This window comes from Octodon degus, unplaced genomic scaffold (assembly GCF_000260255.1).
Source record: "Octodon degus isolate 3935 unplaced genomic scaffold, OctDeg1.0 scaffold00168, whole genome shotgun sequence".
In the NCBI taxonomy this organism is placed as follows: Eukaryota; Metazoa; Chordata; class Mammalia; order Rodentia; family Octodontidae; genus Octodon; species Octodon degus.
In genome coordinates this window covers 1,213,062-1,229,837 of record NW_004524744.1, presented here as the reverse complement: position 1 = coordinate 1,229,837, position 16,776 = coordinate 1,213,062, and the positions used below count along the sequence as shown (strand labels likewise).

General features: G+C 42.2%; 1 protein-coding gene across 1 annotated transcript in view; it reads right to left on the bottom strand.

Annotated features, from left to right (window-relative positions):
• Fras1 (Fraser extracellular matrix complex subunit 1) overlaps window positions 1-16,776 on the bottom strand; it is a 471,233-nt gene that overhangs the window by 106,565 nt on the left and 347,892 nt on the right. The window contains exons 21-25 of the mRNA XM_023703303.1: window positions 14,051-14,165; window positions 12,080-12,217; window positions 9,251-9,283; window positions 4,089-4,214; window positions 1,094-1,341 (exon numbers count right to left, since the gene is read on the bottom strand). Coding sequence (XP_023559071.1) covers window positions 1,094-1,341; window positions 4,089-4,214; window positions 9,251-9,283; window positions 12,080-12,217; window positions 14,051-14,165 — 660 coding nt within the window. The remainder of the gene's footprint in view (window positions 1-1,093; window positions 1,342-4,088; window positions 4,215-9,250; window positions 9,284-12,079; window positions 12,218-14,050; window positions 14,166-16,776) is intronic.

The window sequence follows — 16,776 nt, the reverse complement described above, 5'->3', positions numbered from 1 at the left end:
TGGCTGGCATGTGGTGCTGGGGGATCGAACCGCGGTCCCTGATACTTTGCTAAGCTTGTTCTAAGTAGGTGCTTTAGACCACTGAGCCATCTCTCCAGCCCCACTTGAGACAATTTAAAGGGGGAAAGTCTGTAGAACCAAAATGTTTTGTCATGCTACTATTCAGGACTAGATTTCAGAGCAAGATTTCTCAGCCCAGAAGAGGGTTGCTTAAAACTATCTGATGTCAAGATAGACAGACAGACAGACAGACAGGCAGGCAGGCAGGCAGGCACACAGACAAGATTATTCATTGAAATTTTAAGATTAGTAAAGAAAAATACTAAGAATGCTTATGATCCAGGTAATTATTCTTCCTTTAATGGCATTATAAAAACCACATTATTATGTTTACACAGACAGTGCATATCTATTTATAATAGTATACATAAATGTAATATAAAATTAATTATCCTCATTATCCTTAGCTCCAGAGACAAAAATCAAAGAAAAACGGTAAGTTTAATTATCAGGATCACTCATCAAGCTAGGACCAGACTGGGGAAAACCCCCAGGATCCGTGATTTTCTCCTCGATCCCCTTCCTATGCTGTTTCTCTCAGGAAGGACATGGTGCCCGAGGCGGTGCCTTGCCTCTGGAAATCTGCAGAGGCACTGCCAAAGAGATGCCTTACTTCTATCTAGAGTGCACTTTCGTGAAAAACAGGCATCCCCTCAGGGAGCCAGGAAATATTTATTAGTCATGGGCCAGGTAAATTCTTCTAAAATGTTCTTTTCCTAGAATCCTCATTATAAATATTATGGATGGCACTGAGACTATGAAACTTGGACTTTTCTAACATTAGCACTGTTTCCTGTTGCCAGTCACCCATCCTATACATATATATTGTGCTTCCATATGTACTCATCTGCTCCTGTGACACTGTAGAAGCCAGGACACTGTGTGTGGACCCCTAAGAACTGTAGAGAAGCTGAGAAAAGGTTCCGTGTATGGTCCCTATACCTGTCGACTCACATGCTCAGTCCTAGTGAGGCTTTCTAGTCAGCTGGATCCGCAGCTACAGCGGCACAGGCATAGCAAATGTAATACTTACCACGTATGCAAGGTGTGACCTGGTGATCGTGGCTGTGCCGTGACTTGAAACAGTCATGCTCAGAGAGGAACCAGCAGCCAGCCGAGGCCCTGTGTCCTCTGACACGGACACCTCCACTCTTACTTGGGACACTGTCACCGCCAGGCCCTCAGTGACTGAGATCTCCAGGCTGTCTTCCCGGGCAGAGGAACCATCGTGTACATATTGCACACTGTTTTTCTCAACATCATCATATGTGAAAGTGTCACCTTCCAAGAATAAAACAAATCATAAAGCCAATGACTTTGGGAGTAATGGCTTTCATTTACACAGCACCTTTGTTCTCAGAATTTTCAAGTACACACAGAATCAAAAACATTGGGAGCCATAAGTTAATTAGTCTACACACAACCCACTGTAGGATTCCCTTTACAATCCTTGATAAAAAGGTGGGCTACTCTGTCCTCTAGCACTTCCCAAGGTGAGAGATTCTTTAACAAGGTATCTAGGTCCTCTGCAGACAGCTTTAATATGTTTGCTTTTTAAAGGTTCTTAATAATATAGAGCTAAAATCTGCTCTGTAAGATCCACTCATCAGTATTACTTTTAGAAAAACAAAGAACAAGCCTCTATTCTTTATGACTGCCTTTCTAGAATCTAATCTTGGTACTGAAAAACTTTTGAAAAACTTAAGAAAATATATTATGCTTTATAAGCCTATAATCATCTTTATTTTAATTGAGTATAAAGGTTTTGTAATTAAAAATTTAAAAATATATTTACAATTAGAAACTGTATCTAGTCTAGACTCCTAATTCATAATAGATTAGATAGGTGTTGTATGAAAAAAGTTTCAAGTTCACATAAGTTTTAGGGAAATGAGATAAACTCTAAGTTAAGGGGGCCTGCCCCTTAGCTCAGTTCCTTATGTGGCTGCTTCAACAAAGCAGTCAGGCTCAGGTTGCTGTGGTTCGATCCCCACAACGCAAGCCAGCCAGTCATGCCTTGAAGGCATTCGGAGCAAAAACAAACAAACAAACAAAAAACAAAAACAAAAACAAAAAAACCCACTAAGTTAAAAAAATACACATTTTATTTATTTTATTTTTTCTGTATTTTAGGGAAAGGTCTACAGGGTGTTCAGGGTCTCACTACTAGATCAGCCACATAGTGACCCTCCTGTTTACAGCCTCCCAAGAGCTTGGATTACAGGTGCACACCACCACGCCCATTCTCAATTGCCATCTCAGCATGCCCCAGGGACAGGATCAGCATGGCAGGCCAGGGAATTGAACCCTTGGCCCCTGCACTTGTTTGCAGGCACTTTAATCCACTGAGCTATTTGGCTGGCCCTAAAAATACTCATTTTAAACTGCAGGATTTATTAGTGCTATACAATCTTCTCTTTCTTTTTCCTTTTTAGTGGCAGAGACTGAATATAGGGCCTCCTACATGCTAGGCAAGTGCCCTACCACTGAGCTACAACTCCAACCCCAAGAATCTTCAATATACAAATAGTAAAGCTTCTCAACTTATTTGATCACTGAGCTTTTTTCATGAGAAGCACTTCTAAGTGTCATGGACCCTAATGATTCCAAAAAATATAATTAAGGAATTCATCTTCTTGGATATTGTTTTTAACTGTTTTCTGTTGTACTGGTGCTAACAATTGGTGTTATATATTGGAGAATTTATTCATCTAGATAATTTATTCATTTTCTATTGAAGAATTTATTCATTCTCCATATTAATAAATCTAAAATACCTCTCAACACAGTTAATGGTTTTACTAGTGTCCATATGCCTAAAAAAAGATAATATGACTTTTATACACATGTTTAGATTATATATATTTATCACATAAATATAGGTCAAATGTAGTGTTACAGACATAGGACAATGACTATATGCCCCTAAAATAGTTCATCTAGGCTGCAGAGAAGATATTTTAATGATATTTCTTCTCTTCAGTACATTTTTAGAAGTCTACCTTTGTGACTCCCAAATGACAATACTGGTGGTTCTTAACAATTCAATCTGCCTTCAAAGTCAAAAATTTGTTCCACCAGAGATATTTAGAAGAATGCACAAGATAGAGTACTATCTCTAACATCAAGTTTTTAGAAAGTAAAGGTCTTTAGAATAAGATATGGAATTTTGAGATGACTCCTTAGGAGAGGGTAATATTTACTTTGATATATGAGGCCTGATTACTAAAAAACTTAGACTTCCTTATATTTTTGGGAATTTTTTGTTCTTCCTGAATAATCTATATGCACAGTCTTAGAAAAAGCACAGTAAATATTAATGTAAAAGGTGGTCATTGATCCCCGGCATTGCATTCTATGCCAGCCCCGCCCCCCGGGCAAGCTAAGCCAACCACTGAGAAAGGGTGTGATGGCACACCCCTGTAATCCCAGTGTTGGGGAGGCTGAAAACAGGAGGATCGCCATGAGTTAGAGCTGCATAGTGAGACCCTTGTACCAAATACATACACACATACATACATATATACATACATAAAAAGGTAGTCATATAAGCACATGATTAGAAGAGTGCATTACACAGTTTAGATAAATTGCAAAACTATGTTCCCTTTTGTGGATGAAGATACATGTAGCTAACATATCAGAGTCATAATGGAAAAGATATTGCAAAGACTCACATATTAAATTAAGCCAGACAAATTCACCTCCACGAAAAAGTTATAGCAAAGTGGCTGCTGTCACTTTGTGTGGTAATGTGTTAAACACATTGGCTCAAGTCTTAGAAATCAAGTAATCTCACAATTGGAGGAAGTAGCTTCACAGTTTTCAGGGTGAGGCTGGGGGCCTGCACCAGGGGTCTGGGGTGGGCAGAGAAAAGTGTCTCTAATGACTGGGCCAATGAGATAAACTCAATAGGAGGTCTGTCCTCATAGCACATCCCATAAAGACAGATACTCCATGCCTTTTCTGAGACATAAGACTGCAGAACAAAAAGGCCCCAAGCAGGTCTAGGAGGAACATGCAGCTACCTGCAACCATGGGGCCTCGGAAGTCAGCTGTGTCCTTAAGGAGCACGCCATGCTGTGGAGGTGTCTGAAGCTTGAAGAAGAGTTCTTCGGGGACTGCCTGAGGGTCCCTCACTATCACCTGGAGGCCTGTGGCAAGAGAACAAGGCATGGGGAAAGGATGGGCACAGTCTCAATTATATTCTTGCACACATTCAAGCCAAGGTCAGGCTGGAAGCCAGGGTGTGGGTGATCAGTAATCAAGGCCGACACAAGCGCAAAAGTTGGTCAAAGAGCTGACTCAAAACGGTAAGTAGGTTATTCCAAAAAATTACTTATGGCAGTCCTGAATTCAGAAATCTGGAACTCTTTTTCTTCCATACATATATACAGAAAGGGCAGAAGCAGATCAGGCTTGACCAGCTGAGCCAGCTGTTCCTTCAGAAACTATACTACCATAAACTGTTTTCTGCTTTTCATTTTTTAAAAATTATTTTTCAGAATATTCCAGGAAAAACAAATTTCATGACAGCTGCTATGGTCATCATGAAAGTGAGGAAGAAAGTAAAAGTGACCTTTGTTATTGTTAAGTGTGGCCTGCCTCTAAGTTTGATGACAATTAATTTGTGGCCAAAACACATATGGAGAAATTGGATGATTAATTTAGGACAAAAACTTACATACAGAAACTTGTGTCTACAAGATATATGTGACAAAATACACGTCACAAAAATCACAACGCCCACTATTTGCTAGTGAATCATCCTTGGCATTAGAACAATCTGAAGAGTATGCATACTACAAGGAAACACAATCGTGTATCAAATAACAGGGCTGACTCTAACTCTTCAAACTTCTGAAGGTTACTGCAATCCATCACTTCCCCTATCCCTCTTTGCTTTCTAAACAGAAAACAAGAGCAGTCATTGAAACTCGCTCCCTGTATTCTCCTCTCTGCTCTGTTATTTTATATGTTAGTGAAGACAACAAATCAAATTCTGGGAGGCTGAGAAATAAATTCTGCATTGCATTCCATCACAAGCTTTGGCCTCGGAAGAGTTTATTCCCTTTTCTCTGCACTGCCTCTATTTGCATAAGAATGGGCAGGAGGAAGGCTGGACAAGTGTGGAGAGAGAGGTCACTGTTCTTGGTACTCAAGAAGAAGCTTGGAGAGAGACAGCTGTTGAAATATGGTTCTGTTTGCAGAGCTGCGCTTCCTTCTAGCTCCCAGTTCTTACCGAGAGAAGCATGGCCTCCTGGGCGGACCTCAAGCAGGGAAGCGGTGACCTGGGGCGGGGATGTGTCCCGGACAGTGGGAAGTAAGTGAATGGTGAGGGCCATCTCTGGACTTGTGTGCTCTCCATCAGACACTAGGAGAAAGTGCACACACACACACACACACACACACACACACACACACACAATTACATAAATCAACTTGGAGTCTGATTGTTTCTAAAAATACAGTACATTTTTAGATTGTCAGCCATATATGCTGGGAATCTAAAACGTCCCCTCGAGTTTCATTGTGTGGAAGGCTTGGTTGCCATCTGATGGCATTTGAGCAATTCAATGGATCACAAATTATCAAACTTCATTAAGTAGATTAATCTGCCACAGAGTTCACAGCTCAAGGAGCGCACTGGGTGAGGGGAGCACTCGCTGGATTGGGTGGGTCAGTGGATGATGCCTGCTGAAGGCAGGCCTTGGTCGTTGGCTCCTTCCTCCCTGGCTCTTTCACTCTTCCATCTCCCCCTATTTCCTGGCTGCCATGCAGTCAGCAGTTTGTCCCTCACGTACGCCTGCCATGATGTTTCTATCTTACCACATGCCTAAAGCAGTAGGACCAGCTGACCATGGATGAAAACCTATGAAACCAGAAGCCAAAATAAATTTCACTTCCTTTAATTTGTGGTTGTATGTTGTCCCAGCAACAGAAAAGTAGATTAACATAACACTTGGAAGAGATGCTTACAGATGGAAAAAGTAAACAAGCCCAGGAAGATACTGTGAGCTTTCTCTATGCATAAAAAAGGCTAATAAACCTAAAGAAAGAAGTCATTTTAAGAGAGTGCTTTCACAGCAAGGTGATTTTGATAAATGTTTCTGGAAAGTAGTACAAAATATGCACTTTTAAAAGATGCTGGTAAAGGCTTTCACTTATGCAAAAATTCTGATTTAGTTCATTCTGCCAATATTCCAGAAAAAATACTTTTTCTCAAGAATTTGCTTCTATAAATTAGAATTTTTGAAAGCACTGAAAATATTTCTTGGGGCATTTGTTTGGAATTAAGCAAGGCCATTTTTACCTAGTCATTATGCACAACACCATAAATAGAAGACACCTTTGTGAGCAAAACAGTGACCTTTAGTTTTACTTCCTTGTATTACTTTTTGCAACTGAGCATTGATTTCCTAAGGGAAATTAAGGCAAAACTGCCTGACCCTGACTCTTCTTTCTCATACCTCAATACACTCTCTCTTCTCCAAAAGCCTAGCTGGGACGGACCATCTGCTCATCTGTTTATCCACTGTGGCTTTGAGAAAATTGCGTTGTTATGGTATGCTCACTGGTGGGCTGGGGATGAGGAAGTGCTTTCTGGCCTTACTTTCTCCTGTACTTGGTCACCAGTCACTAGACTCTGATCTCACCATTGCTCAGTGACTCCCAGCCATGATCCCATTTATGTTCTCTAGGTCAAACATAACCTGTGGGCACCGTGTTTTAGGTATAACTTATCTTGGAGACAAATCTGAGAACATAGCAGATGTCTAAGTTATCCTCCATCTCTTAGAGAAACCCAAACGACAGTCCTATGGAAGGAGCAGGGACAGCACAGGCATTGTTGTATGGCTTTGGTCACTTGGTCAAGTGTCAAAATTAGTGCTGCAGTTTCTCCACTCATGGTTAATCTCTCCAGATGCTCAGAATGAAGGAGAAGATTGCTAACTTTTGAAACCTTGAGAACATTCTAACTTTTCCATAAATTTCAGTAGATTTAGGACTCTGAGGTTCCTGGAATCTACAGTTTAAAAAAATCTATGTTAAATAAAAATAAATAATTGCAAAATACAAATTTATTTTTCTGGTATAATTTACATTGGTTTTATTTCTTTATTTTTTATTTTTTGGTGGAACCAGGGATTGAACTCAGGACCTTCCACTTGCCAGGCAAGTGCTTATTCCACTGAGCCATCTCCCAGCCCCTGGTTTTATTTTTAAATGGCAGGAAGTTCATGCAGACTTCAGTATTCTTATTTTATTGAGGAGGAAAGAAAAGGCCTTATAACCTAAAGAGCCCTAGTCCTCCTACACAGCTCTCCAGCATGATCAAGGCAAATCCTTGCCTCTGTGAGTTGAAGAAAGCTATTTTGGGCATGTTCTCCATCCCTAGAAAATATATCTTATGAGTGCCATGTTTTGTAATCAAATATAAAAAGTTAATAGTTAAAATATCAGCAGCTATGTGTCTGACCCACTCCTTAAGCAAAGTTCCCGAGTTCTCTGAGGAACATCTCACTGCCTCTCTGGGTTAAACCCATCCTGTGGGCACCATGTCCCATGTGCTCCTTAGTCAGAACTGCTCTGAGGGCAACTGAACACGTCAGAAGGCAGGCGGGTCAGGAATGGGGCTTGCTTCCTCTTCTTAGCTGATTACCCAGAATGAGCTATTCTTCCTCATTCTATGGGTTAATGTCCCAGTGGAGGTTTGTTACTACCTTAGCCAATTTAAATTCTCTCTCACAAATCTCTCCTAAAGGACATGACTTCTTTCTTATTAGATTCTAAAGTTTTTCACAAAATCAAACAAAAGAACCATGGAAAAGAAAAAGTGACTTAACATCCATCCTTTTACTCTGTATAGTAGGTTCAGAATCATTTAACCTAAAGTCCTAGAGAAGTCAATTGCTAACCCCTCACCTACTCAAGCTTCGGGGTAAAAGGCTGATGTACACTACTATGACATCTGCTTTCCATGCCCAATACACACACACACACCCCAGAATAAGCTGACCAGCTCATGCGCTGAGCTAGAAACTTAAACTCAAGTTCTGGCTCTTCTCTTTGCCACAGTGAGAATCTGGGCAAAGTCACCCTTAGTGACTTTCAGTAGCCTCAACTTTGAAAAGCTGAAAAAAAAAATCAACATCTTATAAAGATTAAATGAGATACTTCATGTAAGTTCCCCTCAAAAAAGTCAAAAAGAGCTCTGTTATATATTACTACTGATTGTATGAGTTAGCCAGAGATATGTTACTAGAAATGAGCTGACTGGGGTTTTAATGTGTCAGTTACACAACCCAGAGACCTAATGTTGGTTCATGTGTGATTTTTGACCCTCACAGTGAGAAAGAAGGCCTGGGAGTTTGAGGACAGTGGTTTTCAATCCCTCCAAAGTTGCTCTCTGCCTGAAGTATAACAGGAAACATGGATGGTTATTCTAATAAGTTTGTCAATCCCATCTGAACAGCTATATTAAAAAAACTATTTATGGTAAGTATCCTCACTGTCACCTAAACAAGAAAGTTCGGCTTTATGTTGCTCCAGCACAGATAGCAGGTCTGACCCTGCTTTTGCTGATTAGTGTCCAACTTCTATTGTGTGTGAATTAATAGGAGGATGCTAAGGTTTTCAACACTTAAATTTCTCAACTCCTACTCTGGGTCATAAGTCTTCCTTGCAGTAGCAAGCATTCATCGTGGCTCTACCCATGATGCCACGCAACCACAGTGCGTTAGCTGAATGTAACCCAGGCACATGTATGGGCCAGTGATTGCTCTGGGAGTTATACCCAATGCTGCGGCTGCTGCTGTTGACCTCCACTGATGGGGGAGGAATTCAGGCAAAGAGAGGCTGAACTTCAGGCTCTCTGGATCCAGACTTTAAAGTCTGAACCATGACTGCCTCTTTTTAAACACATATCTGGACAAACTGAATTAGAGTTTAAGTGTAGCATCAACTTTTAATATCTTTGGTAGATTATTTTTCTATGAATACAAAAGTAACTAGTTACTATTTAATTAACCATGTGATAATTTTAGAAAAAAGTTGTTTTGGAGGAAAAGTCATAACTTTTAATTAGCTCTTGGAAAACAGCTAAAAGTAATGATGAAGGCAGCAGAACGAAATTAATAAAGGAAGGAGCAATGCCATTTTATAACAAAATCGAGATTAAATTCTTTACCCGTGAAGTGGAATTTCACAGATTCTGGGAGACCTGAAAGAGCAAGAGAGAAAATCAGCATACTAAACATTCTGGGGCCAGGGTGAGATGGACCAGGCACAAAGCATGAAGCAGAGGTTAAGAAAGCAAAAGATGTTTTATTTCAATTATTCTGATTTAAGAAACAGCAGGTCATTTGCTAATGTTACGCTGAATTCAATAATGCCAGCAATAATTTTTAATAGCAAAAGGAACCACATAGTGGAATAATTTTGTATCACAGCAGTTAAGAGTGATTTATAATACACTCATTCAGATCCTGTTTTATCAGGACATGGACTCCTACAAATTGGTGAATGGAGGTGACATTGTATATCACTGACAGCGCTCTCGGGTGGGTCAATGCCATCGTGGCATTGAGTGATACCTGGGACATTGATTTACACCCTGTAAGCATGTGAGGGATTTATCTTGCGGCATTTGTCCCATAGGTTATACAGGACAGGGCTCTGCTCTCTCAGAAGAGACTCTAAGAACCAAGGTGAGAGTACAGATCTGGAAATTGCTTCAACCACGGCTGACATGTTTTCTTTGCCTCTAATCCCAGGCTATCTTTAGGATTTCTTATAAAGTAGGTCTGGTAAAGTAGGGGATAGAGCACTATAAACATTTTCATGGGCTATTAGTTACCTAGTTACTAAACACTAGGGACATTCCTCAGAAAAGGGGCCTTTTCCTGCCCTTGGAGACTTTCAATCTAATTGAGGAGTTAATTAGTTTCTGGATGAATTAACTTATATTAAATAATGGTAGCTATCATGTTGTGTATGTTTACCATTAGAAATTCTAAAATTGTTTAATCCATTATCATAAGAATTTCTAAAATTACATAGCCTATAAGAAACTCTCAGTTCTTCCATATGAATAAATCTACTCTACAAAATACCCTACAGTCATTATATTACATGGTACATATATCCTAAAGGTCATGTAGAAAGATGTCTCAGGATTTGCAGGATCAATCAATGGCACAGACATATTTAGGGGTAAAGACTCACCCCAGTTGGCTTTGCTAACTGGATCAAGCAAAGAGACAGGGTGGTGAGGTTTAAGGCTCTCATGGCTTTGTGAAAGGACATGCCCCCGGCTTCCATGAAAGACTACTTTTCCCAGGATTTCCTGCCAAATCTGGGTGCCAATTCCAACAGGGTCACCTCATTCTTCATCCTCCATGACACCTTCCTTACAGTTCTGCAGGGCCCCTTGCTGGGTTCCCATTGACCATGGCGGTCAAGGAGTTCCTTCTAGAAGCCAGCCCCTGGGTCTTACTATGTCTGCCAGCCCTTCTTTTCCTATAGAGACCCCAATCTCAAGAGGCCCACGGGTCTCAGAGGGCTGGCCTATCTCCTGCAAGGCTTGTCATTCCTGCCCTGCTTGATCCTCCACATCTAAGACTCACTGTCTCTGGCAAGCTTCGGGCACACCTTTCCTCAAAGCCTGTGCACACAGGGTGCCGGCCCTTCTTTCAGGAAGGCATTCCCTACTGTCCCTGCATGCACATGTAGTTTGGATAGCTTCCATCTACCACTGTCGGGATGCTCTCGAGCAGTCCCTTTGCCCATAGTCTAAGTCAGCCTTTCTGTGTCCTACCACAGAGTGGTCTACCACCTTTTCAGAGCTCCCAGGCCACTGTACAATTAAACATTCCTAACTGGAGTTATTTCGTCAGCTATCCTCATAGCTACATCTACACCCTCTTTGCTTACCAGTATACAAGGTGTGGTCATAATATACTATGAATGTTTACATTTAAAAAAATTATTATAAGGGCTAGTTAGATAGCTCAGTAGATTAAAGCAACTGCTTAGACAGAGCACAGAGACTGGGGCTCGATCAATCCATGGCATGCTGTGCCGGCCCCACCCCAGGGGCGTGCTGAGACAGGGAATGAGACTGGGTGTGGTGACACACCCAGCACCTGTAATCCCAGTGCTTGGGAGGCTGAAAACAGGAGGATCACTATGAGTCCGATCTATGTAGCGAGACCCTGTCCTAAATACATTAAAAAAAAAAATTCTGCTTGATAAAGAAATTATTACAGTTAAAGATATATTGCCATTCATCAACCTCGAAACACTTCCCTCTTGCTTTGACATACTTATCATCTTTGCCACTTTCTGAAGCAGTTCTGCAAGGTCTCTTTCTTGAGTGGCTTTACAAATTATGATTTAAAAAAATACAGCAAATGCCACTACTGAGTGCCATCCAATGGGCAGGCAGACTCAAAGAAATATTATTGAGTATCCTCATTGGCCTTACTCACAGACCTGGCACAACACAATTCCTGGCTGTTTTCCCAAATCAAAATGTCCATAAAAGTCAAATGTTACAGAACTGACTCAGGACATCAAGTCAGTTGCGAGACCACAGCCAAAGACACAGAAGAGGCTACCAGAGCTGCTTCAGAAGGTGGCAAGAATGACAGGGCAGGTGTGTTCAGTGAGAGGGGAGCACTCTGAGGAAAACGAATGGCAGGTGCCTTTTACTGTGGGAAACCTTTGCCGTGTTTTTCCAGCTCATGTCCTATCTCCAAGGCTCCCTTCAGTCACTGGCACAAACACAGGAGCCACAAAGTAAGTCTACTGCAAGAACGCCTATGTGCTGGAGTTACTGGGAAAAAAGGAGGAACTTAGCCCACACCACACCCGAACTAACAGGACATCAGCTCTTTTGGGTAGGTTTGTAAAGCAGTGTCACCAAACTGTCTAGAGGACTTCTGGGATGAGTCAGGGTGGACCATGAAGATGCAGAGAGCAATGTGGGTGCACGAGGCAGAGGGGCCAGTGTTACCTGCAAAGGAGAAGGCCATGATCTCCTGGAGGTGGGGTGCTGCCAAGGGAGGCCGGTACACGATTTTGCCTTGGTTAATGTCTTCCTGTGTGAAGTACCGGATGGGAGAGAGAGGTTGGTCCCTGTGCTCGATGACACCTGAGGAGCAAGAGATGGGCAGGAGCATCAGCAGTCACTCCCAAGGCCCACTGACTCCCTGTGGGAGTTTTTTGTCTTCCTACTGGGAGCCTATCGCTCTGTCCTGGGTGAGCTGTTCTCCAAATCTGAAACCCAGAGCGTCTTGGGCTCATGAAATGTTAGCACGTAAGATGAAAGCGAATCCCCACAATGGAGCTTAGACCCTGCGGTCTGCACCATAACTGTGAGACCCTTGCAAACAAATGTCAATCTAGAGGTCAAGGTCCCTCAGAGACAGTACAGGCTGTCCTTAGCTGCTGTTGTAAGGAGATTTTCCTTCTTTCCTTAATAATCTCTGTGATGATCTGTTAACAGTCACGTGGATTGAACATTCAAAGGACTGGATGTGTGTTATGGTTTGGCTTGTGACAGTGGTTTAGGGGTTGCCCATCTGCCTGTCATTTATTGCAATACAGAACTGATACTGCACCATTGTTCCTGGCCAATTCATTCAGTCTTCTTTCTTTTCTTCTTTTTTATTTAGTACTGGGGATTGACCCTAAGGCCTTCATACTGAATTACATCCCTAGCCCTCTTCTTACTTTTTATTTGAGACAGAGACACTCACTAAGTCACAAGGTCTCCCAGGCTGGGCTTGAACTTGTGATTTTCCTGCCGTGGCCTCACAGAGTTCTGGGATTATAAGCAAGGACCACCACACCAAGCTCCACTCACTCTTTAAAAGTAGGGCACACAGGAGGCTTGGTGTTGATCAGTTCTCCTGTGCACAGGCTGAGAGACCAATAGCCACTCTCCACAAAACAGCCTGGGGTGCTAGTCTCAAAGAACTCACAGTGAAGGGAGAACCTCAGCTAAAAACTGGCAAATGAGGGCTGGTGAGATGGCTCAGTGGTCTAAAGTACCTACTTAGAACAAGCTTAGCAAAGCACAGGGACCGCGGTTCAATCCCCCAGCACCACATGCCAGCCCCGCCCCCTGTTGGGCTGAGCTGGCCACACACACACACACACACACATAAATAAAAAAAAAATTAAAAAAATAAAAAATAAAATAAAATAAAAACTGGCAAATGAAAAAAGGATGCCTTTTAGCTTCCTATTTCTTTGGTCTTTATCAGGGGCATGTTAATCTCTTAGAAAGTGGTCTCTGGGAGGGAGCAGAGCAGTATCCGTAGAAGCTGGTCTCCTTTTTGCAACTAATACCATCCCATTAATTAAACTCTGAAATGGCTGGAGACTGACTCAGGGCAGGGCCCACCCCTCCTGTGACCATAGGTCCACACTGCCTGTTTCCCCAGGGAGGAGGACTGACTTATCCCCTGTGGAACAAATGCATATATGTGGCTCAGCCCCTTAGCTCCTACAGACTTCCTTGTCAGTGCCTGCTGGTTCTGGTCGCAAGCTTATGGGGCAGGCTTTGTCCCGTAGGCAATGCCTGTGTGCATCTGGTTCCTCCAGCGGTGTTAGAGGGTGCTCACACCCGCGGTGTTCTTCAGTACAGCTCTGTTGGAGCCAAAGCCAACACATTCTTCTCATCTCTATTTGTCCTAAACTAGAGGACAAGAACATGGGGGTAGGAATCACTATTCCTTAAAACCTAAACATGTATCTCTGTGTACATAAGCACTCAAACCTCCTGTTTTAAAGACTTGTCCAGGGACAGGGGAGATAGCTCAGTAGAATAAGTGCTTGCCTGGCAAGCGCAAGCACCTGAGTTCAATCCCCAGTTCTGCCAAAAATAAATAAATAAATAAATAAATAAATAAATAAATAAAGACTGGTCCAACTAAAAGACTACAGAAGCACTGCAAAGATCACTCCCCACCCATCTTACCTTGATTTGGGTGCAGAGGTTGAGTGATATTGTACACAATCTTCCCACTGAGCCTCTTAGAGTTCACAAAGGACAAGAAATGAGGTTGAATGACTGTCAGGCCATCTTCCCGAGCCTAAGTTTAGAAAGGAAGAAGATAAAATGGTGGGCTAAAAACCAAATCCAGGGGCTAAAGCAAACCTTATTAAGAAAACCAAAACATATTCACCCTGGATTTAAAGTTAGTCACAGTTAAGAAAATTTTCTCCAAGAGTTCAAAAGAAGAAATGACAGGTCTCCTGTAGAGATGTGTCGCAGTCCCAGGAAACTCAGGGTCTCAGGCCTCTTCAAGGTTTCTGAGTACCCTGCTCCCTTGTCTACATCTCTGCAGGTGGTGGAGGTCCCAGTACGATTGCTTTTTCCCTAGGCAGTGCTTGCAGAGGAACTCCAGAAATGAAGCACCACCACTGGCTATTTTACTATCCATGGCTGGCTCAGTACATCTCCGGTCCTTGAACTTGATGGATTAAAGAGGTTGACTCTGATAAAAAGATCTGAAGACCCAGCCAAGAAGTTGAAGTCTTGGCCCCAGGATTTTTCAGAGCCTTGCTGCCAGCCTCTAGCTTTGCTAATGGGAACTGTGATGCTTTCTGGTTTCTAAGGGCTAAAAACAAACCCACCTTAAATCTCAAGAGAGGCTTGCCTTTCGCACTGAGAAGTCTAAGAGCTATTTGTTGATAAAGGAACTTGAAAATAGGGAATATGTCTCTTTGCCTTCATTCTACTATTCACCAAAACTAGACACTGCTTTTCTCTTCAGGCTTCCAGGACCTAATGAATGAGAACAGCACTGTGACCCAGGGGTTGATGTGCAGGCTGCTGTTGTTGTTCATTCACGTGGCACACCACAGCCCGCCATCAGGGCCACACTAAAAAGACCACCAAGGAAACAGCCAGTGAGTGGGGACAGCAGCTGCAAAAACACACATGGAGGGAAGGAAAAGAGAACCAAGGCTGAGCACGGGCCTTTGCTTGGGTTGTATGTGTTGGTTTAAAACAGAACAAGATATCCTGCCTGTTTTAGGCTCTTCCTAACTGAACCCTGAAGGTAGATTAAAGTTTGACATGTTCTCCTACTCTTTTGGGGCTCTGCCTCTTTTCAGAAAGAATTTCTCCATTTAGACAAGGATTAAGTGGGGCTCAGTAATGCTCCCAGAGGAGGGTGTAGTGTTCTTCATTTTAACCATAAAAAGATTGAAGGTTGTAGCTGCTCTGTAATTGTCCCTAAGGCATACTTGTCCTGGGCAGAGGCAGCATCTGCAGGTTAGGACAACCCCCCTATAGGAAGGAGTCGAATTTCAGGCCCTTGCTCAGATCTGGAATGTAATGAGCAAGGAAAATTAGCATTGCAAACGGCAGCTGGTCTCTCACCGAAAATAAAACAAGTAAGGGCAACCAGTTAAAAATATGCGCCCTATATAAGCTGTTTACAGCTGACTTATGTGTAGGTGCATGTGGGTACAAATACAGGGACGCAGAAAAGTACAGACTCAGGGCCTTTTAGCACCCCATTTATCACCTTCTAATCTCAAAAGCCCTACAATAACTAAAAATTCTCAGTGACATGGAATGCTTTTGAAAATTTAGATGTTCCTAAAATAACAACATGATAAGATGAGAGAACGACCATGGACATAGGGCTATGGGAAGGGAAATATGTTCCAGCCAAGACAACAGACATTCTATTTTAGAATTTATGGATACTATTTCTATACTGATGTAAATAGACAGTAGGCAGAAAAGAATGTGGATGTGATTCGCAGAGGAAAGCAATACTGAGACTGAGATATATCAAAGTGCAATCAATTTTTATACTGGTGACTTGGAATATTCAATATTTAATCAATTATATGCAGTACAAAATAAGAGATTTAAACTTTGTGGAAATCATTAAAGAAGACATTTTTATCACATATCTGTTAACATCAGAAAATTACAGAATAATGACTTTCATAACATCTATGTCTGAGTAAATCCCCAGTCCATACTATTCTTCCTGTTTCTCTACTGTCACCAATGCTGGGAGCCCATTTCTCACCCAAGTTCCACAATGGCCTTCGGCATGTCCTCTCCACTCCCGAATCCACGTAGACATGAATATTAGGCCTCACACAAGGCCCCTGTGCAGCACCCTGTGATGGCTTTTGCCTCTCTCACATAGTACAAGCAAGTACTTATGATGGCCTGAGTGGTCCCACACAAAGGCCCCTCCCCACTGGTCACATCTGCGAGGGCACATCAGTTACCCCTTCTTTCATTGCCTGTGCTCCTGGTATACCCTCTATGGTGCATTCCAAATGGAGGCTGTCATGCTGTGCCCTCCGTAACCCTGAGGGGCCTCTCTGTATTTTCAGTCTCCCTCTCTCCTCCCCCCACACTGACCATCTTTAAATACAGCTCAGTAGCGCTAGCTACAGGCACTGCTGTACAACAGATCTACAGAATTTTTCTTGCAAAACCGAAACTCTATATCCAATGAACAACTATGTAATGCTTCTTAGCTGTGTGACTGGCTTATTTTACTTAGCAAAATGTCCTCAAGCATCATCTAAGTTGTACCATATAGACAAGATTTACTCCTTTTTTAGGCCAAATAATATGCCACTGTGTGACTATGTACATATGCACATGTGGACATCTCTTTCTCTCTCTCTCTCTCTCTCTCTCTCTCTCTCTCTCTCTCTATA